Source organism: Aotus nancymaae, unplaced genomic scaffold, assembly GCF_030222135.1.
Source record: "Aotus nancymaae isolate 86718 unplaced genomic scaffold, 86718_ANA_hifiasm-v0.15.2.pri h1tg000033l, whole genome shotgun sequence".
Taxonomy (NCBI): Eukaryota; Metazoa; Chordata; class Mammalia; order Primates; family Aotidae; genus Aotus; species Aotus nancymaae.
The window spans coordinates 1,864,207-1,883,237 of NW_026988447.1; the positions used below are offsets into that span (position 1 = coordinate 1,864,207).

General features: G+C 41.7%; 1 protein-coding gene and 2 long non-coding RNA genes across 10 annotated transcripts in view; 2 read left to right on the top strand and 1 right to left on the bottom strand.

Moving 5' to 3' along the window:
- LOC135268135 (rap guanine nucleotide exchange factor 6-like) overlaps window positions 1-8,534 on the top strand; it is a 141,204-nt gene extending 132,670 nt beyond the window's left edge. For 4 of the 7 annotated variants that reach the window (XM_064383761.1, XM_064383762.1, XM_064383760.1 and 1 more), the window contains one exon: window positions 7,907-8,534. In XM_064383761.1, coding sequence (XP_064239831.1) covers window positions 7,907-8,281 — 375 coding nt within the window. In that variant the 3' untranslated portion in view covers window positions 8,282-8,534. Of the gene's footprint in view, window positions 1-712; window positions 1,252-2,735; window positions 2,853-2,888; window positions 3,166-7,906 lie in introns of those variants that run through there. The other 3 variants (XM_064383764.1, XM_064383765.1, XM_064383763.1) reach the window with 3 other exon arrangements.
- Window positions 1-19,031, top strand: part of LOC135277781 (uncharacterized) — a 223,434-nt gene that overhangs the window by 186,722 nt on the left and 17,681 nt on the right. The window lies entirely within an intron of this gene.
- LOC135277782 (uncharacterized) lies at window positions 2,358-4,171 on the bottom strand. Its single transcript, XR_010345353.1, has 4 exons — window positions 3,501-4,171; window positions 2,869-2,986; window positions 2,624-2,759; window positions 2,358-2,371 (listed from the first exon to the last, which is right to left on the bottom strand). It is a non-coding gene; the product is annotated as an uncharacterized LOC135277782 (long non-coding RNA).

Here is a 19,031-nt window from a genome sequence, read left to right on the forward strand (position 1 = left end):
CGAGTAGGTGGGATTACAGGCACGTTCCACCACGCCCAGCTAATTTTTTGTATCTTTAGTAGAGATGGGGTTTCACCATGTTGGCCAGGCTGATCTCAAGCTCCTGACCTCATGATCTGCCTGCCTTGGCCTCCCAAAGTGCTGGCCAAAAATTTTTTTAAATGAGGAATTACTTTAAACAACACTATTAGTAAAAAAAGAAACTAAAGCTACGGGATGAAAGTAGAAAGAGAAACCCTTGCATAACCTACCAAAGCCATTCTGTTAGCAGTCCTGTTTGAGTCATTCAGGATTTGGAGGTTTTACAGATGTCCATCAGGGTTTTTTTTTTTTTCTTTTTTTTTTTTTTTTTGAATTTGCTTAAGACAGTGTGGCAGTTGCCTTCACAATATGTGGTAATGTATCCTGTGAGATCTTTCACTAATAAATCAGTACAAAGACTGCTGAAAATATCCTTCCCTTTGAAACTACAGGAAATTCAAGAGTTACCCATATTGTCCTAAGTGGAACTGAAAATGCTTTCTCATAAAAGAAATGTTACTCAAAACCAATTAGTTCCAGAGAAGTTGAAAGACATTTGAAGTTTTAGTTTGTCCACAGATGTCTTTCCAAGATGATTGAATATGAGTTATCTGTACGTTTCTTTCTATATATAGTATTAATATGGAATGTTGTGTTTGGAGAAATGAAATTTTGGGGGATTTTATTTCAGGTGAATTATATGGATGAAAATGAAGGGGTCCCAAGGACAGCACCAACCCTACATGCGCCGCACGACCAAGGGCCCATGGAAGAGTTTCCTTTTGGGTGTGCTGTGCTCCTCTTCTTTCAGGAGGATTGGCCCCCCTCGGGATGGGCAGGTGATTAGGAGGCCTGCGGGTGGGAGTCAGACCGCCACTACACTAAGGCTTCAGAAACCAGGAGCAACACAAAGAAGGCGGGGTCCCACAGCCCCTCAGCTAGCCGAGGACACGTGCACCACAAGCTAGACAGACTCCAAAAAGCGGGGGAGTGCACTGGCCACACTTCCGTCCAGCATCCACGGCTCGCACACACAAATGAAAACACACAGAAAGATACAGACACACACACAAACAAACAGAAAAAAGACACACGGAGACATCAAACAGTCGCAGGCAGCTCCTGAGGCTGCGGAGGTCTGCTCTCTGCCGTGAAGCCCCTCGGGGAGAGAGCAGCCCCGCGGCACACAGGCTGGCGGTACCTTGAAATCCCAGCAGAGAGAGCTTTCAAAGAGGTGCACCGCCCACAGGGTCTGAGCAGGCCGGAAGCATCGTGGGGATTCCTGGGCATCGCCCTGGGCATCCCTGAAGCTCTGCTGCAGCTTCTCTCAGCCTGGCTCCGCCCTGCCCGACTCGTGAAATCGCGGCACCGTGGCCACGATCCCCGCCCGGGAGAGGGGGTGCCGTCGCCCAACGCCGAGGCACTGCCACGGAGTGCCCCTGCTTTGCCAAGCGGTTGACACGGTGGTTTCCCAGGCCACGGGAGCGGTCACTGTGACGCGAGCACCGGGTGGGAGGTCGCTCTCCTGACGCGCCGCTCGCGCATGCGAATTGGCGTACCCGGCTGACCAGCCGCAATGTCCGCGGCCCCCCACCGGCCGGCCGCAGCGGCACGGGAAAATGCCGGCGGCCGTGTCCGAGGCGGCCACTGGGAAGGAGGCTGCCTGCCACAAGCAGCGCAGGAGCCCGACCGTCCTGACCTCAGTGGCTCCCCGAACCGACTTTCCTGTTCGGGTCCGCTGAACAGGGAGGGCGCTTCAGATCGCGAGGTGGGCACTCGGGAATGCTCTTCCCAGGACATTCCAGATCGGACGGCGTGGGCAGGGATCGGGTCCCACGGGGTTGCAGATTCACTCTGGTGAGGTGTGGCGGGGGTCGCCGGAGCCCAGAAAGATGGCTGAGACCCTCCGGGAGGGTGTCGGCGAACGTTCCCCAGCTCCCTGAGCTCACCGCCCCCCTTTCGACCTGGGCCACCCACCAAGGGGCCCTGCCTTGCTCTCCAAGCCCAGGGACCCCTGCTTCTCATCACTGCTGTCCGGTGAAGGCGGGAAGAACGACAAAGCGGCGGCAAGCGCAGCGCAGCGTGCAGCAGAGGACTCAACACCTGGATCGGGCCTCCCCTGGGGGCAGATCGGGTGGAGACAGCGTCTCAGAAGCTTTCTGGGGCCAAGCCAAATCCCGAGACGGATGTCCAGGCATGCCGCTGAGGACTCCCACGAAAGCCAAGCACAGCATGCTAACGGATCTTAGTCACTTTATTGGTTTCACAGAAAACAGAATCATCTTGCTACCGAGTGTTTTGATCCGATTGCCGTGATGGCCTATACAGAGAGACCGGTTGTCAACTTGTCCTGTCGAGAGAAAAAGAATTCCCGCTGTTAAAAATGCAGATTCTCACTCTTACCGACCCCAGAGTCCAGAGTGTTACCGGGTGTGGGAGGTTCATCAGTGGATGAAATCTGGTTCTGAAGGACCGTTTCCACTTAATCATCTTTTCACGAAGGTCCTACCCTGCCATTTGGTTTGACATTTTTGCTGTGATGAGCAAGTCAGAAACATGGAACCTTCATCCCCTCCACACAAGCTTTTAGCATCCAACTTACCTGACGGGAGTTTCATTGTCTCCAGTTCCCTTGCAGGTTGCACATTCCGATCTCCAGTCTTCAGCCTGGGGCTTCTTTTGCAACACAGACCATCTTTGTCTTCTCTCTCTAGGAACTATTTCCTACCATACAAAGGCTAATCAAAGAAAACAGAAGAAAACCAGATAAGGTTAGAAGGCAAACAATTTTCAGAAAGAAAACTTCTCAAAGGTAAGGCTGTGGAAAGGTGCGTAAATTCTACCAACCTCATGTTTTCCTCCCTCAGGAACGAAACTCTGTTTTCCTCCTCTGCTTCTCTGGGAAAACTACAAGAATAGCAACCACCGCCACAGCAACATCAAAACTCCAGAACATATCCAGTTACTGCTTAAGGAAAAAAGAAGTTTCCTCCGTCAAACATGCTCGTTTAAGGTAGGCTCTTGGAACATTATCTAGTTCTCATTCCCATTTTATGGGACCACTACATTTTCTGACCATTGATGCCATGGGAAATAAAAGGGACCCAATTCAATGTACTTTATAGATAGTGTAATAAATGTCCCTGATTAGGATTGACTCAGAGTGTGTCAGTTTTCCTAACTTGTCTGGTGTGACTTCTACAGCTGATAGGCTAAACCTGGGATCGTCCTACACACATGGTTTGCCCACATGTAGGCAGGTGCGTTCGTCTTTACGGAAAGAGAGAGTTTTTCAGCAGCAGCAGAAGAACGGAAGAAAAAGGCCTCACAACTCCTAGGTCCTAGTTGAGGTCAAACCGCTTAGAATTCCATAGAAAGGATCCCTGTAAACTAATTCAGCTAAAATTCAAATCGTACAGTTCAGATGACATTGACCATCTCAATGAAGGCATACAGATGTTGAAAGGAACTGTAAGTACCTGAGTATTTGCAGCCAATAGGTTAGAAATCTCCACCAACCACAGCACAGCCTCTGTGTAGATGTTGCCACGAACACGTGCAGACCACTGTTCCTTAGACACTGGAAGGGAACGCGGGCACTGCTCCCCAGAATTACCTGGACAGCTGAGATCAAGGATCATTCCCAAGCTAGAGGAGGTACCAAATCATTCTCAACACAATGACATGATAGTGGAATTCTATAAACGTTTTCCTACCTTACTGTCATTTCAATTCTTCCTGATACCAAGCCCACTGTGATTTCATCCCATGGCTAACTGCATACCATTTCATCTGTCCCTACAAAAGCAAAGAGTCCACTAAATGAGTCATTGAAGAAAAGACAATTTAGGACCTATCTCTCTGTTTCCATCAATCTTGCCAATCAGTGTGTTTCAATCATGTTACCGAAGAAATTAGGAAGAAAAGTGAAAAGTGTCTCGAGAAGACACCTTGAAATGCACACCCTACCTCTAGAATCATGACTTCCAAAGAGCAATAGTGAGACTTGCTCCTGGAAATATCGATCATGTCCCAGAAGCACTGGCATCCCCTGAGGGCCTACTCCAAATGCAGAATCTCAGGCTCACTCTGACACAGGAATGACAATCTGCTTTCCTAACAAGAATCCTAAGTGGGAAACCTACCAAGAGTGTAGTCCCTAAAGCGGTCCCAAGGACAGCACCAGCCCTCCATGGGTCACACGACCAAGGGCCCATGGAAGAGTTTCCTTTTGGGTGTGCTGTGCTCCTCTTCTTTCAGGAGGATTGGCCCCCCTCGGGATGGGCAGGTGATTAGGAGGCCTGCGGGTGGGAGCCAGACCCCCACTACACTAAGGCTTCAGAGACCAGGAGCAACACAAAGAAGGCGGGGTCCCACAGCCCCTCAGCTAGCCGAGGACACACGTGCACCACAAGCTAGACAGACTCCAAACAGCGCTGGAGTGCACTGGCCACACTTCTGTCCAGCATCCACGGCTCGCACACACAAATGAAAACACACAGAAAGATACACAGACACGGACACATAGACACACACCCACACACACACAAACAGAAAAAAGACACATGCAGACATCCAACAGTCGCAGGCAGCTCCTGAGGCTGCGGGGCTCTGCTCTCTGCCGGGAAGCCCCTCGGGGAGAGAGCAGCCCCGCGGCACACAGGGTGGCGGTACCTTGAAATCCCAGCAGAGAGAGCTTTCGAGGAGGCGCACCGCCCACGGCGTCTGAGCAGGCCGGAAGCATCGTGGGGATTCCTGGGCATCGCCCTGGGCATCCCTGAAGCTCCGCTGCAGCTTCTCTCAGCCTGGCTCGGCCCTGCCCGACTCGTGACATCGCGGCACCGTGGCCACGATCCCCGCCCGGGAGAGGGGGTGCCGTCGCCCAACGCCGAGGCACTGCCACGGAGGGCCCCTGCTTGGCCAAGCCGTTGACACGGTGGTTTCCCAGGCCACGGGAGCGGTCACTGTGACGCGAGCCCCGGCTGGGAGGTCGCTCTTCTGACGGGCCGCTCGCGCATGCGCATTGGCGTGCCCGGCTGACCGGCCGCAATGTCCGCGGCCCCCCACCGGCCGGCCGCAGCGGCACGGGAAAATGCCGGCGGCCGTGTCCGAGGCGGCCACTGGGAAGGAGGCTGCCTGCCACAAGCAGCGCAGGAGCCCGACCGTCCTGACCTCAGTGGCTCCCCGAACCGACTTTCCTGTTCGGGTCCGCTGAACGGGGAGGGCGCTTCAGATCGCGAGGTGGGCACTGGGGAATGCTCTCCCCAGGAGATTCCGGATCGGACGGCGTGGGCAGGGATCGGGTCCCACGGGGTTGCAGATTCACTCTGGTGAGGTGTGGCGGGGGTCGCCGGAGCCCAGAAAGTTGGCTGAGACCCTCCGGGAGGGTGTCGGCGAACGTTCCCCAGCTCCCTGAGCTCACCGCCCCCCTTTCGACCTGGGCCACCCACCAAGGGGCCCTGCCTTGCTCTCCAAGCCCAGGGACCCCTGCTTCTCATCACTGCTGTCCGGTGAAGGCGGGAAGAACGACAAAGTGGCGGCAAGCGCAGCGCAGCGTGCAGCAGAGGACTCAACACCTGGATCGGGCCTCCCCTGGGGGCAGATCGGGTGGAGACAGCGTCTCAGAAGCTTTCTGGGGCCAAGCCAAATCCCGAGACGGATGTCCAGGCATGCCGCTGAGGACTCCCACGAAAGCCAAGCACAGCATGCTAACGGATCTTAGTCACTTTATTGGTTTCACAGAAGACAGAATCATCTTGCTACCAAGTGTTTCGATCCAATTGCCCTGATGGCCTATACGCAGAGACCCGTTGTCAACTTGTCCTGTCACTTACATAAGTGACAAACCAACTTGTACATATCTGAGTGAAAACAGTCATTTAATACGTGAGTAAAAGAATTTCAGAACATTTTAATGTACATTGCATTCTCCAACATTAAGATTTTAGTTAAAATAAGATTATAATTTAAAAAGTTTACTATTTAGAAAAAAATACTATCATTGGTAAATACTATCATTGATGGTAATGCCAGGTTCATATTTGAGATGCCTGTCCAACACATCCTTATCCATATGTTTTGTTTGGTTTTATTCTTATTACATTCATGTAATTTTAACAGACACACACAGAATTACTTAGTTTTTTTAATGAAAATCGCAGAGAAAGCTGCTGACAACATTCAGTTGAAGGTTTGAAATTGAGTTTTATAATTCTGGCCGCATAGCAAAAGCTGAAACATCGTATGAAAATGTAGCTGTTGAAATAATGAAGAAAGTAAGGAAACCAACAAAACCAAGGAAAAAGTATACAAAGAAACACGGTAATAAGTTAACACAGTAATAAGTTAACACAGTAATAAGTGATTTAATCTTATTTAATATTTCTCCGTTTCTCTTTTGATAAATGTTTACTTGTTAATTCTTTGTCTGACTCTAATTTTATTCCAATGTTACCAATATCATTAACATCATTTTTCTTCACTTCTTTTATAGAGACTTCTGAACTTCCTAGTTTAAGTACAAACTTATTAATCATAAATGAAGTATCTGATGATCTCAATATGTTGTCACCTCTGAATATTTACATCTTCAACCATATATTCCTTTGCTAAAATTCCTCTTATTTTATTTCTCTTTTATGTTAAACTTTTTAACTTCAAGTTTTATGAATCTAAATAAGTATCAAATATTTTTTATGAATGTTTCACATTTGAGTTGAGATGTACTAAAACACAAAACACACAATGAATTTCAAAGATTTCATATTAAAAAATGGAAAGTATAATCATTTTAATGTTGACACAGTATTTTGATTGATTACTTGTTGACACAATTTTTGAATATATTGGCTTAAATGAAATAAATTTTTTAAAAATGTCATACTACATTTAAAAATTAAATAAATTATATGTGAATTACTTCTTGGGATTTAAAAAGGTACATGATTAAATCTTTACTTAATTTTTTTTTCAAAAATGTATCTTTAACTAAAATATATTTTCAAACAAAACGAATGTATTTTAATTTTGAATAGGTAAAATAAAATTACTCCTGAAATTCAATCATGATATCATTTTTTAAAATGTATTTGAGGACTCTGTTTAAAAACCAGATAAAACATCAAACTTATGAAATCCTTCTAAGAATCTCTAGTACAAATTACCTGTATAGATACCCGTATAAGTATGTAAGTGTGTATGTGTTTATATTTATATATATGTATGTGCAAATATATGGAATTTTCATTCTAGATAAATATATCTGTTCTTCCTTATAAGAAAAGTATATTCCAATCATGAAAATATTCTTAATTTATTTTAAAAGATCACTTTTTGTAGGATGCACACTGATTAATCTGAGAAGGGAGATTTTAGATTTTTAGAAATTGTTGAGAAACACATTCATTTTCTTATCAAGTTACTTTTGAATATTTCTTTACTTTTAACTTAGTTCTTTTGTTTCGTTATTCCTGCTTTTACAAGATATCCATGCTCTTTCATCATTTAATGCTCCATCTACAAGAGATTGACTGGCACCAAGTAACCCTCCTTTACTTCTATTCCATTTTTTTCAGATACTTTCCAATGTTCATAGTTTATAGTTAAATGTCCACAGGAGCACATTTAATGAAAGTTTATCTGAAGAGAAGCAATACAACTTGAGTCAAAAATAAATTATTACATTGTTTTACATTATGTAGTGACCTAAGAAGTAAACATTTACCGTGACATTCAGTGTTCTCAGAATGCAATTCTTCTTTTTAGCAAGATAGTATGTATAAACCAAATCGTATAATTGTTCTGGCATTGGCACTGAAAAGCCAAACGCTGCACTGTTTCTTCCCAGCTGCACAGTCTTACCATTTGTCATCTCCTTTTAAACTAGGCTGTCCACAGTCTTCAACAAAAATCCTGGAACACTTATCCAATTGTGTCAACAATTACTTCCCTGTTTTCAAGGCTATTCCGTTCTTGCTTTCAAATAAACAAAGCGGGTTTATCGTGTTCTTACATCCCCGAGAATAACATCTGGGTAACCTCCAGCGGAAACTCATCGCTCATGGATCCATCTTCCCTGTCCAAGGGCATCCAAAGCAAGTGGAGGCTGCTTCACTTTCCTGTCAGTTACAGTACAGCCTCTGTCATCCAGGACATCTGCGCCTCCCGAGGAAACCTCCCTTTGGAAGCAAGCAGTCTCCTCAAGCAGGCTCTTGATGCAGCCAGGCTCTTGAGCGGAAGACTTTGGACCGCAAACTCCTGAGTTTCTGCCGGGAGTTCAGTTTGTCCCCAAGTCTCCTGAGTAGAGTGCGCACTCAGCTTCCAGCTGATCCAGGCTGGCCCTGGCCAGCGTGGAACTCGGTTGTGGGTTCTTCGGCGCCTTCTTCCCAGGCACCTCCGCCGGTGGCTCAGCCAACTCTGCTGCAAACCCGGGAAAAGTCGGTCCCGCAACCCAGCACTCGGGCGTCTGCGAACCGCGAGCTGCAAGCGGCGGACCGGCAGGGGCGAAATGGCTTGGTGGGAGCGGCTGGCGGGGGCGGGGTGGTGGGAATGGGTGGCGGTGGATCCGGTGGTGGATCGGGTGGCGGGATCAGAGTGGGGAGAACGGGTGGCGGTGGATCCAGTGGGGGATCCAGGTGGTGGGAACCGGTGGCGGGAACAAGGTGATGGGAACCGGTGGCGGGGTTGGAGTGGGGGGAATGGGCTGTGGTGGATCCGGTGGAGGATTGGGTGTCAAGGGGTGGCATGCAGCTGCCAGGGAACTCAGTGTGTGCTTGGGAACCTCTAAGGTCACACTATCAAGTTTTGTTTTATTGAGAAATGGTTTTGTTTTTATTTAATAATGCATTCCCAATCTTTTAAGAATATTTGGCTGCAAACATTTACCCCTAATTTACAAAGAGGAATGTGCCTACCGTTCACCGTTAATTTAGTCCACACGCAACCACATTGCGTGAAATCGTGTCTTGGTAACTGGAGTAAAACAGTATCATCATAAACAGATCATGACCTGGCGCGGTGGCTCACGCCTGCAATCCCAGGACTTTGGGAGGCCAAGGCAGGCAGATCACTTAAGGCCAAGAGTTCGAGAGCAGCCTGGCCAATATGGAGACATCCCATCTCTACTAAAAATACAAAAATTAGGTGGGCGTGGTGGCGGGCGCCTGTAATCCCAGCTACTCGGGAGGCTGAGACTGGAGTAGTGCCTGAACCTGGGTAGTGGATTCGAAGGCTGCAGCGCACTGTAGCCTGCTCAATGGAGTGAGACTCTGTCTCAGAAAAAGAAAGAAACCAAAAGCAAAACTAAACAAGCAGATCAGAGCATACCTGTGGAGGAACATTTCAGCTCTCATCTGCAGGCTAAGTAGTGGATTACAAGTTAATCATGTTCTAAGTATGAAAAAGGGTTCATGGTCAGGCGCTGGAACCCTCAAGGTAGTTTCCATTCTGTTAGGCGCTGAAGAAAATACTTGAGGCTTGAAACGGTGAAATACGGTGAACGGAAGGAGTCAGGAAGAAAGAAGTGATGCAGCATCTTCTTCTTTACCTCCAGTATGCATTAAACAGGCCAGTCTCGAGTCACTTTATCACACCTCTTGTTTATATATAGACAAATAGAACTATTGGCAGGAAAATGTTATTAAACTACACAGTAACAAAAACTATTCTAGGAATTGGTGGAGGTGTTTTTCATTATTTAATTTTGTCTTAAAATATAATATGTTAAAAAAAATCACTAGTAAACGTTTAAGTTTGACAAATTCAATGGTAATGCTGCCATTTTGTAATGGTAAAGTGCATTCAATTATAGTCCTTACGTGCTTTACAAACGGAACTTGCCTGGGGGCCGACTGTCTCCAGATTAGAAGGTAGTTAGTGCATTCTCTTGGCTGCTTAACAGTCACGACAAGTCCCTGGACTTTTCTCTCGAAAATAATGTGAGAGTTGGCTTAGCATAATTTTACTTTACTGATGTCACTGAATATAAACATTCTTCCAAGTGTGTGACACTCATAGTTTCCAAAACTAATGAAAGTTTTGTTCTCTATTAATTGATATGTCTTTGGTAATTTCAAGTTTTCCTTTGTTGTTGTTGTTTTTTGGAGAGGGGAGGGCATGGGCAGAGGGCCTGGGCAGAGGGCATGGGCAGAGGTACAGTTTGAAAAGAAGGTCTTCTTTTCTTTTTCTGGTTTTATTTAATTTAGGGTACTTCTTTGGTAGAGAGATACTGTGTCTCTGTCCATTTTTTTTTAAATTATACTTTAAGTTCTAGGATACATGTGCAAGATGTGTACGTTTGTTACATAGGTACACATGTGCCATGGTGGTTTGCTGCACCCCTCAACCCATCATCTATATTAGATGTTTCTCCTAATGCTATCTATCCCTCCCTTAGCCCTCCAACCCCCAACAGGCCCCAGTGTGAGATATTCCCTTCCCTGTGTCCATATATTCTCATTGTTCAAATCCCACTTATGAGTGAGAACATGCAGTGTTTGGTTTTCTGTTCCTGTGTTAGTTTGCTGAGAATGATGGTTTCCAGCTTCATGCATGTCCCTGCAAAGGACATGAACTCATCCTTTTTTATGGCTGCAGAGTATTCCATGGTGTATATGTGCCACATTTTCTTTATTCAGTCTATCATTGATGGGCATTTGGGTTGGTTCTAAGTCTGTGCTATTGTGAATAGTGCTATGTGTGCATGTGTCTTTACATGCACATGATTTATAATCCTTTGGGTATAATCCCATTATTAATAGATGGCATTTTCCCAACACCATTTATTAAATAGGAATCCTTTCCCTATTGCTTGTTTCTGTAAGGTTTGTCAAAGATCAGATGGTTGTGGATGTGTGGTGTTATTTCTGAGGCCTCTGTTCTGTTCCATTGGTCTAAATCCCATTGCTGGGTCAAATGGGATTTCTGGTTCTAGGTCCTTGAGGAATCGCCACACTGTCTTTCACAATGGTTGAACTAATTTACACTCCTAACAGTGTAAACTCTACGTACTCTCCAGCATCTGTTTCCTGACATTTTAATGATCGCCTTTCTAACTGGCGTGAGATGATATCACATTGTAGTTTTGATTTCCATTTCTCTAATGACCAGTGATGATAAGATTTTTTTCATATATTTGTTGGCTGCATAAATGTCTTCTTTTGAGAAATGTCTGTTCATATCCTTCACCCACTTTTTGATGGAGTTGTTTGTTTTCTTCTTCTAAATTTGTTTAAGTTCCTTGTAGATTCTGGATATTAGCCCTTTGTCAGATGAATATGTTGCAAAAATGTTCTCCCATTCTGTAGGGTGCCTGTTCACTCTGATGATAGTTTATTTTGCTGTGCAGAAGCTCGTTAGATTAATTAGATCCCATTTGTCAATTTTGGTTCCTCTTGCCATTGCTTTTGGTGTTTTAGTCATAAAGGCTTTGTCCACGCCTATGTCCTGAATGGTATTGCCTAGGTTTTCTTCTAGTGTTTTCATGGTTTTAGGTCTTACGTTTAAGTCTAATCCATCTTGAGTTAATTTTTTTTTATTGCATTTTAGGTTTTGGGGTACATGTGAAGATAATTTTTATATAAGGTATAAGGAAGGAGTCAAGTTTCATTTTTGGCATATGTCTAGCCAGTTTTTCCAACATCATTTATTAAATAAGAAATCCTTTCCCCTTTGCTTGTTTTTGTCGGGTTTGTCAAAGATCAGATGGTTGTAGATGTGTGATGTTATTTCTGAGGCCTCTGTTCTGTTCCATTGGTCTATATCTCTGTTTTGGTACTGGTACCATGCTATTTTGGTTACTGTAGCCTTGTAGCTTAGTTTGAAGTTAGGTAGTGTGATGCCTCCAGCTTTGTTCTTTTTGCTCAGGATTGCCTTGGCTATACGGGCTCTTTTTTGGTTCCATGTGAAATTTAAAGTGTTTTTTTCTAATTCTGTGAAGAAAGTCAATGGTAGCTGATGGGGATAGCATTGAATCTGTAATTACTTTGGGCAGTATGGCCATTTTCACAATATTGATTCTTTTTATCCATAAGCATGGCATGTTTTTCCATTTGTTTGTGTCCTCTCTTATTTCCTTGAGCAGTGGTTTGTAGTTCTTGAAGAGGTCCTTGACATCCCTTGTAAGTTGTATTCCTAAGTATTTTATTCTCTTTGTAGCAATTGTGAATGGGAGTTCACTCATTATTTGGTTCCCTGTTTGTCTGTTATTGGTGTATAGGAATGCTTGTGATTTTTGCACACTGATTTTGTATTCTGAGACTTTGCTGAAGTTGCTTATCAGCTTAAGGAGGGGGTTTTGCTGAAGTTGCCTATCAGCTTTTGGGCTGAGAGGATGGGGTTTTCTAAATATACAATCAGGTCATCCACAAATAAAGGCAATTTTAGTTCCTCTCTTCCTATTCAAGTACCATTTATTTCTTTCTCTTGCCTGATTGTTCTGGCCAAAACTTCCAATACTATGTTAAATAGGAGTGGTGACAGAGGGCATCCTTGTTTTGTGCCGATTTTCAAAGGGAATGCTTCCAGCTTTTGCCCATTCAGTATGACATTGGCTGTGTATTTGTCATAAATTGCTTTTATTATTTTTAGATATGTTCCATCAATACTTAGTTTATTGAGTGTTTTTAGCATGAAGAGGTGTTAAATTTTATTGAAGGCCTCTTCTGCATTTATTGAGATAATCTTGTCATTTTTGTCATTGGTTCTGTTTATGTGATGGATTGACTTTACTGATTTGCATATGTTGAACCAGCTTTGCATCCCAGGGTTGAAGCCGACTTGATTGTGGTGAATAAGCTTTTTGATGAATAAGCTTTTTGATGTGCTGCTGGATTCAGTTTGCCAGTATTTTATTGAAGATATTAGCATCAATGTCTCTGTCCACATTATGCAGAAATTGCAAACTGGGAGACAGAAGCAATTCAGCTAAGTCTGTGAGTCCAAGCATTCTAATTCTTATCCGTAAAATGAGCTAGAAATCTAAACCTCATAGTTAATCAAAAAGTATAATTTTGAGAGAATTTCTTGTAACTTTGAAATAACTTTGAAAGAACTATACAGTTTTACCCAAATGAGACTTACCTCTTTTGCCTCCTAACTTCAGAGGGGGAAGAACGTGAATAAGGACCCTGAGCTTGCCATCTAGTTAGGTACAATCTGTTGTAAAACAAATATAGAAAACAATCTCTAGTGCATCAACGTACACTAAAAGGAGATCTGATCTCACCTTCTGATTTTGTTATTTACTAATTGTGCATGTTTCACAATTTATTCAGTACACATTAACTCTGCTTATTCATTTATAAAATTAGAATAATAAACTTTATCGTTTTTGATATTAAGTTAAATACTATCCACTGTACCTAGACCATTGTATATTTTAGTTTTATGAGCAAAACTTAGTTGTTTGGGTCAGGATTGTGAGGACAATATTTTAAATAATGAGTAAAAAAGAATCAGTGTTGTTCTACATAGAATTTAAATGCAGTACAATGACTTAACAGCCAATTTTGCTTTTAAATCCTGCTTTATGAATTAGACAACAACAAAAAAATCTATATTAAAGAGCACGCATATCACAGGAAAACTCTCAATAATTAAATTTGTATTTACTTGGGAAATCTGTGTGTGTGTGTGTGTGTGTGTGTGTGAGCATGTGCATATGTTTGTCTGTGTGTGTATTTTATAAGAAATTATACCCCAAATTTTACTTTAACTTCCTCTGTTTCATCTTAAGGTTTAGCCATTTATCAATTCACATGTAATGTAAATGTTGACAACCACATTTTTACAAATAAAATAGTTCTACCTAAAGAGAAAAGAGAAATAAATTAGTTTTTGAATTTTATTATTGTTGTAGGACACAGAAATATATTTCTATGGCTATAGGATTCCATTATAAATAATTGGAAAGACTTGATTGAAAAATGAAGAATTTACTAAGCAGCGTATGCGGTTTTAGGAAAAAAATTGTTAATCTCCTATACGGCCTAAATATTTCACTTCAGAGCTATATTTTCATCATCTTGAAGATACTGACATGCACAATGTAATGAAATATTTTATAACACAATTCAAAGCAGAGTTGATTTTTGACTTTAACACTTTTATTCAAGGCCCAATATGAAAAATGAACATCAATGTAAAAATTAAAATTAATCTTTAATCAGTTATTTTTGTCCGAGGCTTCCGATATTTCAAGTTAACAAAAGCTATACTTTTACTTCTTCTTCCTGAGGATGATAGAATAAATACACATTTTTGTTATTATTATACATTAAACATTGTTTGTGGAAAAACACATGAATTACTAGTAAAATAAAATCTTTAAAGCACCATGTAATAACTAAATAATTTTCATTTCCCTAATGAATGCTTTTTATTTTAAACAACTTCCTGAAACTCTGAATCTTTACTCTTTTACTTCTAGCACTTTCTACCTTATTTGCCAATACTGTACATCTGGCAGCTTTACAAAATTTTACCTCTGCTTCTTCCATAGTGCTGTTCCTTTCTTATTCTCCTGCCTTGTAAACCCAACTCTACCAGGTTTCTAAAACATTAGTATATACAGCAATTATATCACTATTCCCTTCTCATCTGTCCCTTTTGTAGTTTTTTTGTTTTTTCACTTTTCTTTTTAATGTAATAATCGTACATTATGCATATATGTGATATTTTGATACATGCATATAATGTGTAATGATCAAATCAGGTTATTTAGGATATTCATTACCTTGAACATTTCTGATTTCTTTGTACTGGGGACATTTAAAATCTTCCCTTCTAACTATTTTGAAATATACTTTAAGTAAGTGTTAACTGTAGCCACCCTACTGTGCTATCAGCCTCTAGGACTTATTTCTTCTCTCTAATTTTATGTTTGTACCCATTAACCCATCTCTCTTCATCTTCCCACCCTCCCAGCCTATAGTAACCATCATTCTACTCTCTACCTCCATGAAATCAATTTTTAAGCTCCCACAAAGGAGTGAAAACATGTAATATCTGTCATTCTGTGTCTGGCTTATTTCAGTTAAAACAATGTCCTCTTGTTCCATACAAGTTGCTGTAAATTGTAGGACTTTATTATTCTTAATGGCTGAGTAGTATTCTGCTGTTTATGTACACCATATTTTCTTTATGCATTCATCTGTTGATGAACACTTGCTGATTCCATATCTGGCTATTGTGAATAGTGCTGCAGTAAACCCGAGGATCTACCGATTTTGTTTCTCTTGGATAAATATTGAGTAGTGGAATTGCTGATGGTATGGTGATTCTATTTTTAGGTTTTATTGAGAAACCTTTATACTGTTTTTAATGATATCTGTATTAGTTTACATTCACAACAACAACGCATTTCTTTGCATCCACATCTTTCCAGCATTTTTCGTATTTTGCCTTTTTCATAGTAGTCATTCTAACTGGGGTGAGATGATATCTCATTGTGGTTCTGATATACATTTCCATGATGATTACTGTTGTTGAGCATTTTTGTATATACCTATTGGCCATGCGTATATCTTTTTTTAAAAGAAATATCTGGTTAAGTACTTTTTCCACTTTTTAGTGCAATTGTTTATTTATTTTTGCTTTTTGTTTGTTTGGGTACCTTATATTTTCTGGATACTGGTCTCTTTTCAAATGAATAGTTTGCAAATATTTTCTTTCACTCTACAGCTGTCCTTTTACTCTGTTGATTGCTTCCTTTCCTGTGTAGAAGCTTTTTCATTTAAATAGTACCATATCTTAATGTTTATTTTGGTTACCTGTGCTTTTGAAGTCTTATCCATAAAATCTTTGCCAATATCCCAAAGCATTTTTGCTATATTTTCTTCTAGCAGTTTTATAGTTTCAGGTCTTGCATTTAAGTATTCAATCCATTATGAGCTATTTTTTATATATGGTGAGAGATAGGGGTCTAGTTTCATTCTTTTGCATATGAATATCCAGTTTTCCCACAAGAGTTTATTAAAGAAGGTGTTCTTTCACTAATGTATGTTTTTAGTGTCTTTGTAGAAAATCAGTTGGCTTTACATATGTACATTTACTTCTAGGTTCTTTATACTGTCCTATTAGACGGTTTGTTTTTGTACAAGTTCAGTGCTGTTTTGGTTACTATAGCTTTGTACTATATGCTGAGTCAGTAGTGTGATGCTTTCAACTTTTTTTTTCTCAATATTGCTTTGGTTATTCAGGTTGTTTGTTTGTTTGTTTGTTTTTTTGTGGCTGCATACAAATTTAATGACTGATATTCTATTTCTATGAAGAATGTCATTGGCATATTGATAGTGATTACATTCAATCTCTAGATTGCTTTGAGTGGTATGTCATTTTAATAATGTTGATTGTTGTAATTCATGAGCATCCATTTGTTTGTGACCTCTTCAGTTTCTTTCATTAATGTTTCATAGATTTTATCATAGAGACATTTTCCCTCTTTGGTCAAATTTACTCTTAGATATTTCACTTTTATTTTTGTAGCTGTTGTAAATGAGTTTACTTTCTTGACTTCTTTTTCATGTTGTTCACAGCTGGCAAATATAAATGCTACTAAATTTTGTATGTTGAATTTGTATTCTGCAACTTTCTTGACTTTATCATTTATAACAGAATTTTTGGTGAAGTCTTTAGGGATTTTTTATTTTTTTTGGACTTCCCAGCTTCCAGAACTATAAGAAATTTATTCCTGTTATTTTATTTTATTTTTGAGACATGGATCTCACTCTTCAGTCCAGGCTAAAGGGCAGTGGCATAATCACAGCTCACTGTAGCCTCTACCTTCTGGGGTCAAGCAATCCTCCCACCTCAGCCTCCTGAGTAACTGGGATCATCGGCATGCACCACCACACCTGGCCAATTTTTTAATTTTTTTTTTTTTTTTTTTTTTTTGGTAGTGACGGGATCTCTCCATGATGCCCAGGCTGGTCTCAAACTCCTGGGTTCAAGTGAACCTCCCACATCGGCCTCCCAAAGTCCTGGGATTACAAGCATGAGGCCAGCGCTCTGTTGTTGATAAGCCCCCCAGTTTGTGGTCTTTTGCTATAGTACCCAGAATGGACTAAGACATATTCCAAAGAGGGCCTGGACATGTTGAGCCTGGACTCATGACTTCACGGGCCATTCACAGAACGAATGACAGGCCTGGCCTTGGATTTGGGGTCTGAAGAAAGAGAGTTACTCCTTGTGCCTAGGAGGGATGGAGCCCTCAAGGTAATGGCAGTGAGCACTTACTATGTGCCAGATCGTATGCTCCACCTGCACTGTGTGGCAGATACTAACCTTGTGGCTATTGATTACTTGAAATATGCTCAGGCCCAGGCATGGTGGCTCATGCCTGTAATCTCAGCACTGTGGGAGGCTGAAGTGGGCGGATCCCTGGAGGTCAGGAGTTTGAGCCCAGCCTGGCCAACATGGCAAAACCCCATCTCTACTAAAAATACAAAAATTAGCCGGACATGGTGGTGCAAGCCTGTAATTCCAGCTACCTGGGAGGCTGAGGCATGAGAATCACCTGAACCCAGGAGATGGAGGCTGCAGTGAGCCGAGATCATGCCACTGAACTCCAGCCTGGGTGGCAGAGTGAGTGAGACTCCATCTAAATAAAAAAAAAAAAAAAAAAAAAAAGAAAAAGAAAAAAGAAAGAAAGAAATATGCTCAGTGCAACTGAAAAACTGAATTTTTAATTTAAATTTAAAAACAGATACTCTATTCAGTTATTAGAAAATATTTAAGAAAGTTTGGAACTAAATGGGTATGTGAATTTAGTTTTTAAACTATTGTATAAATTTTATGAAATGTAAATGAGAAGCAAGTATTTCTGATGAAAATTTAGCATCTGAATTGAGATGCATTGGAAATATAGAATACACATCAGATTTTGAAGATTTAGCATGAATAGAAGAATGTTAAACTTTTCATTAATATGCATATATGTTTTGAGATGGGGTCTGGCTCTGTCACCCAGGCTGGAGTGCAGTGGTGTGATCATAGCTCACTGCATCCTCAAACTCCTGGGCCCAAGTGATGCTTCCACTTCAGCCTCCTGAGTAGCTGGGACCACAGGTGTACCCCACCATGTCCTTTTTGGTTAAATGTATTGGGTTACATAAAATACATGATTAAAATTAATGTCACATGTTTCTTTTTTACTTTTTTTTTTTCAATTTCTTTTGTATTGCATTTTAGGTTTTCGGGTACATGTGAAGAACATGCAAGATTGTTGCATAGGTACACACATGGCAGTGTGATTTGCTGCCTTCCTTCCCATCACCTATATCTGCCATTTCTCCCATGCTATCTCTCCCCAACTCCCCACCCTCTGCTGTCCCCCCCCATTTCCCCTTAACAGACCCCAGTGTGTGATGCTCCCCTCCCTGTGTCCATGTGTTCTCGTTGTTCAACATCCACCTATGAGTGAGAACACGTGGTGTTTGATTTTCTGTTCTTGTGTGGCACATATACACCATGGAATACTATGCAGTCATAAAAAATGATGAGTTTGTGTCATTTTTGGGGACATGGATGAACCTGGAAACCATCATTCTCAGCAAACTGACACAAGAACAGAAAACCTATCCTTATCATTCTAGGGCTGTTCCAGAAAACATAGTTCCAGAGCCCACTGTCTTTTAATACCTGGACATGTACAAATGCCACATATTTTTAAGAATTATTTTTCAATAATAGTCCAGTTTTGGAAACCTGTTGTTCCTTTCATTGTCATTGCTTTTAAAGAGACATTATTCTCTTGAAAATAGAGACATTATTTTCTTTGCAAATGAGTGTACAGATTTATAAATATAATTTTACTACCTTTGCTGGTTGTTTAACTGAAAGAAACTAAAGGCAGAAACAGCACCTGAAAATTCTACTCATGTCACATTGCCTATAATTGGAAGTGGATAATCAATCTGAGCTTCCAAATATTTGGAAGATGCTTAAGGTGATCCTCAAGCTTGGAAATCTTCCCATCTCTGTTATATTCCCAACTGTTAATCAATCTCGAGTAA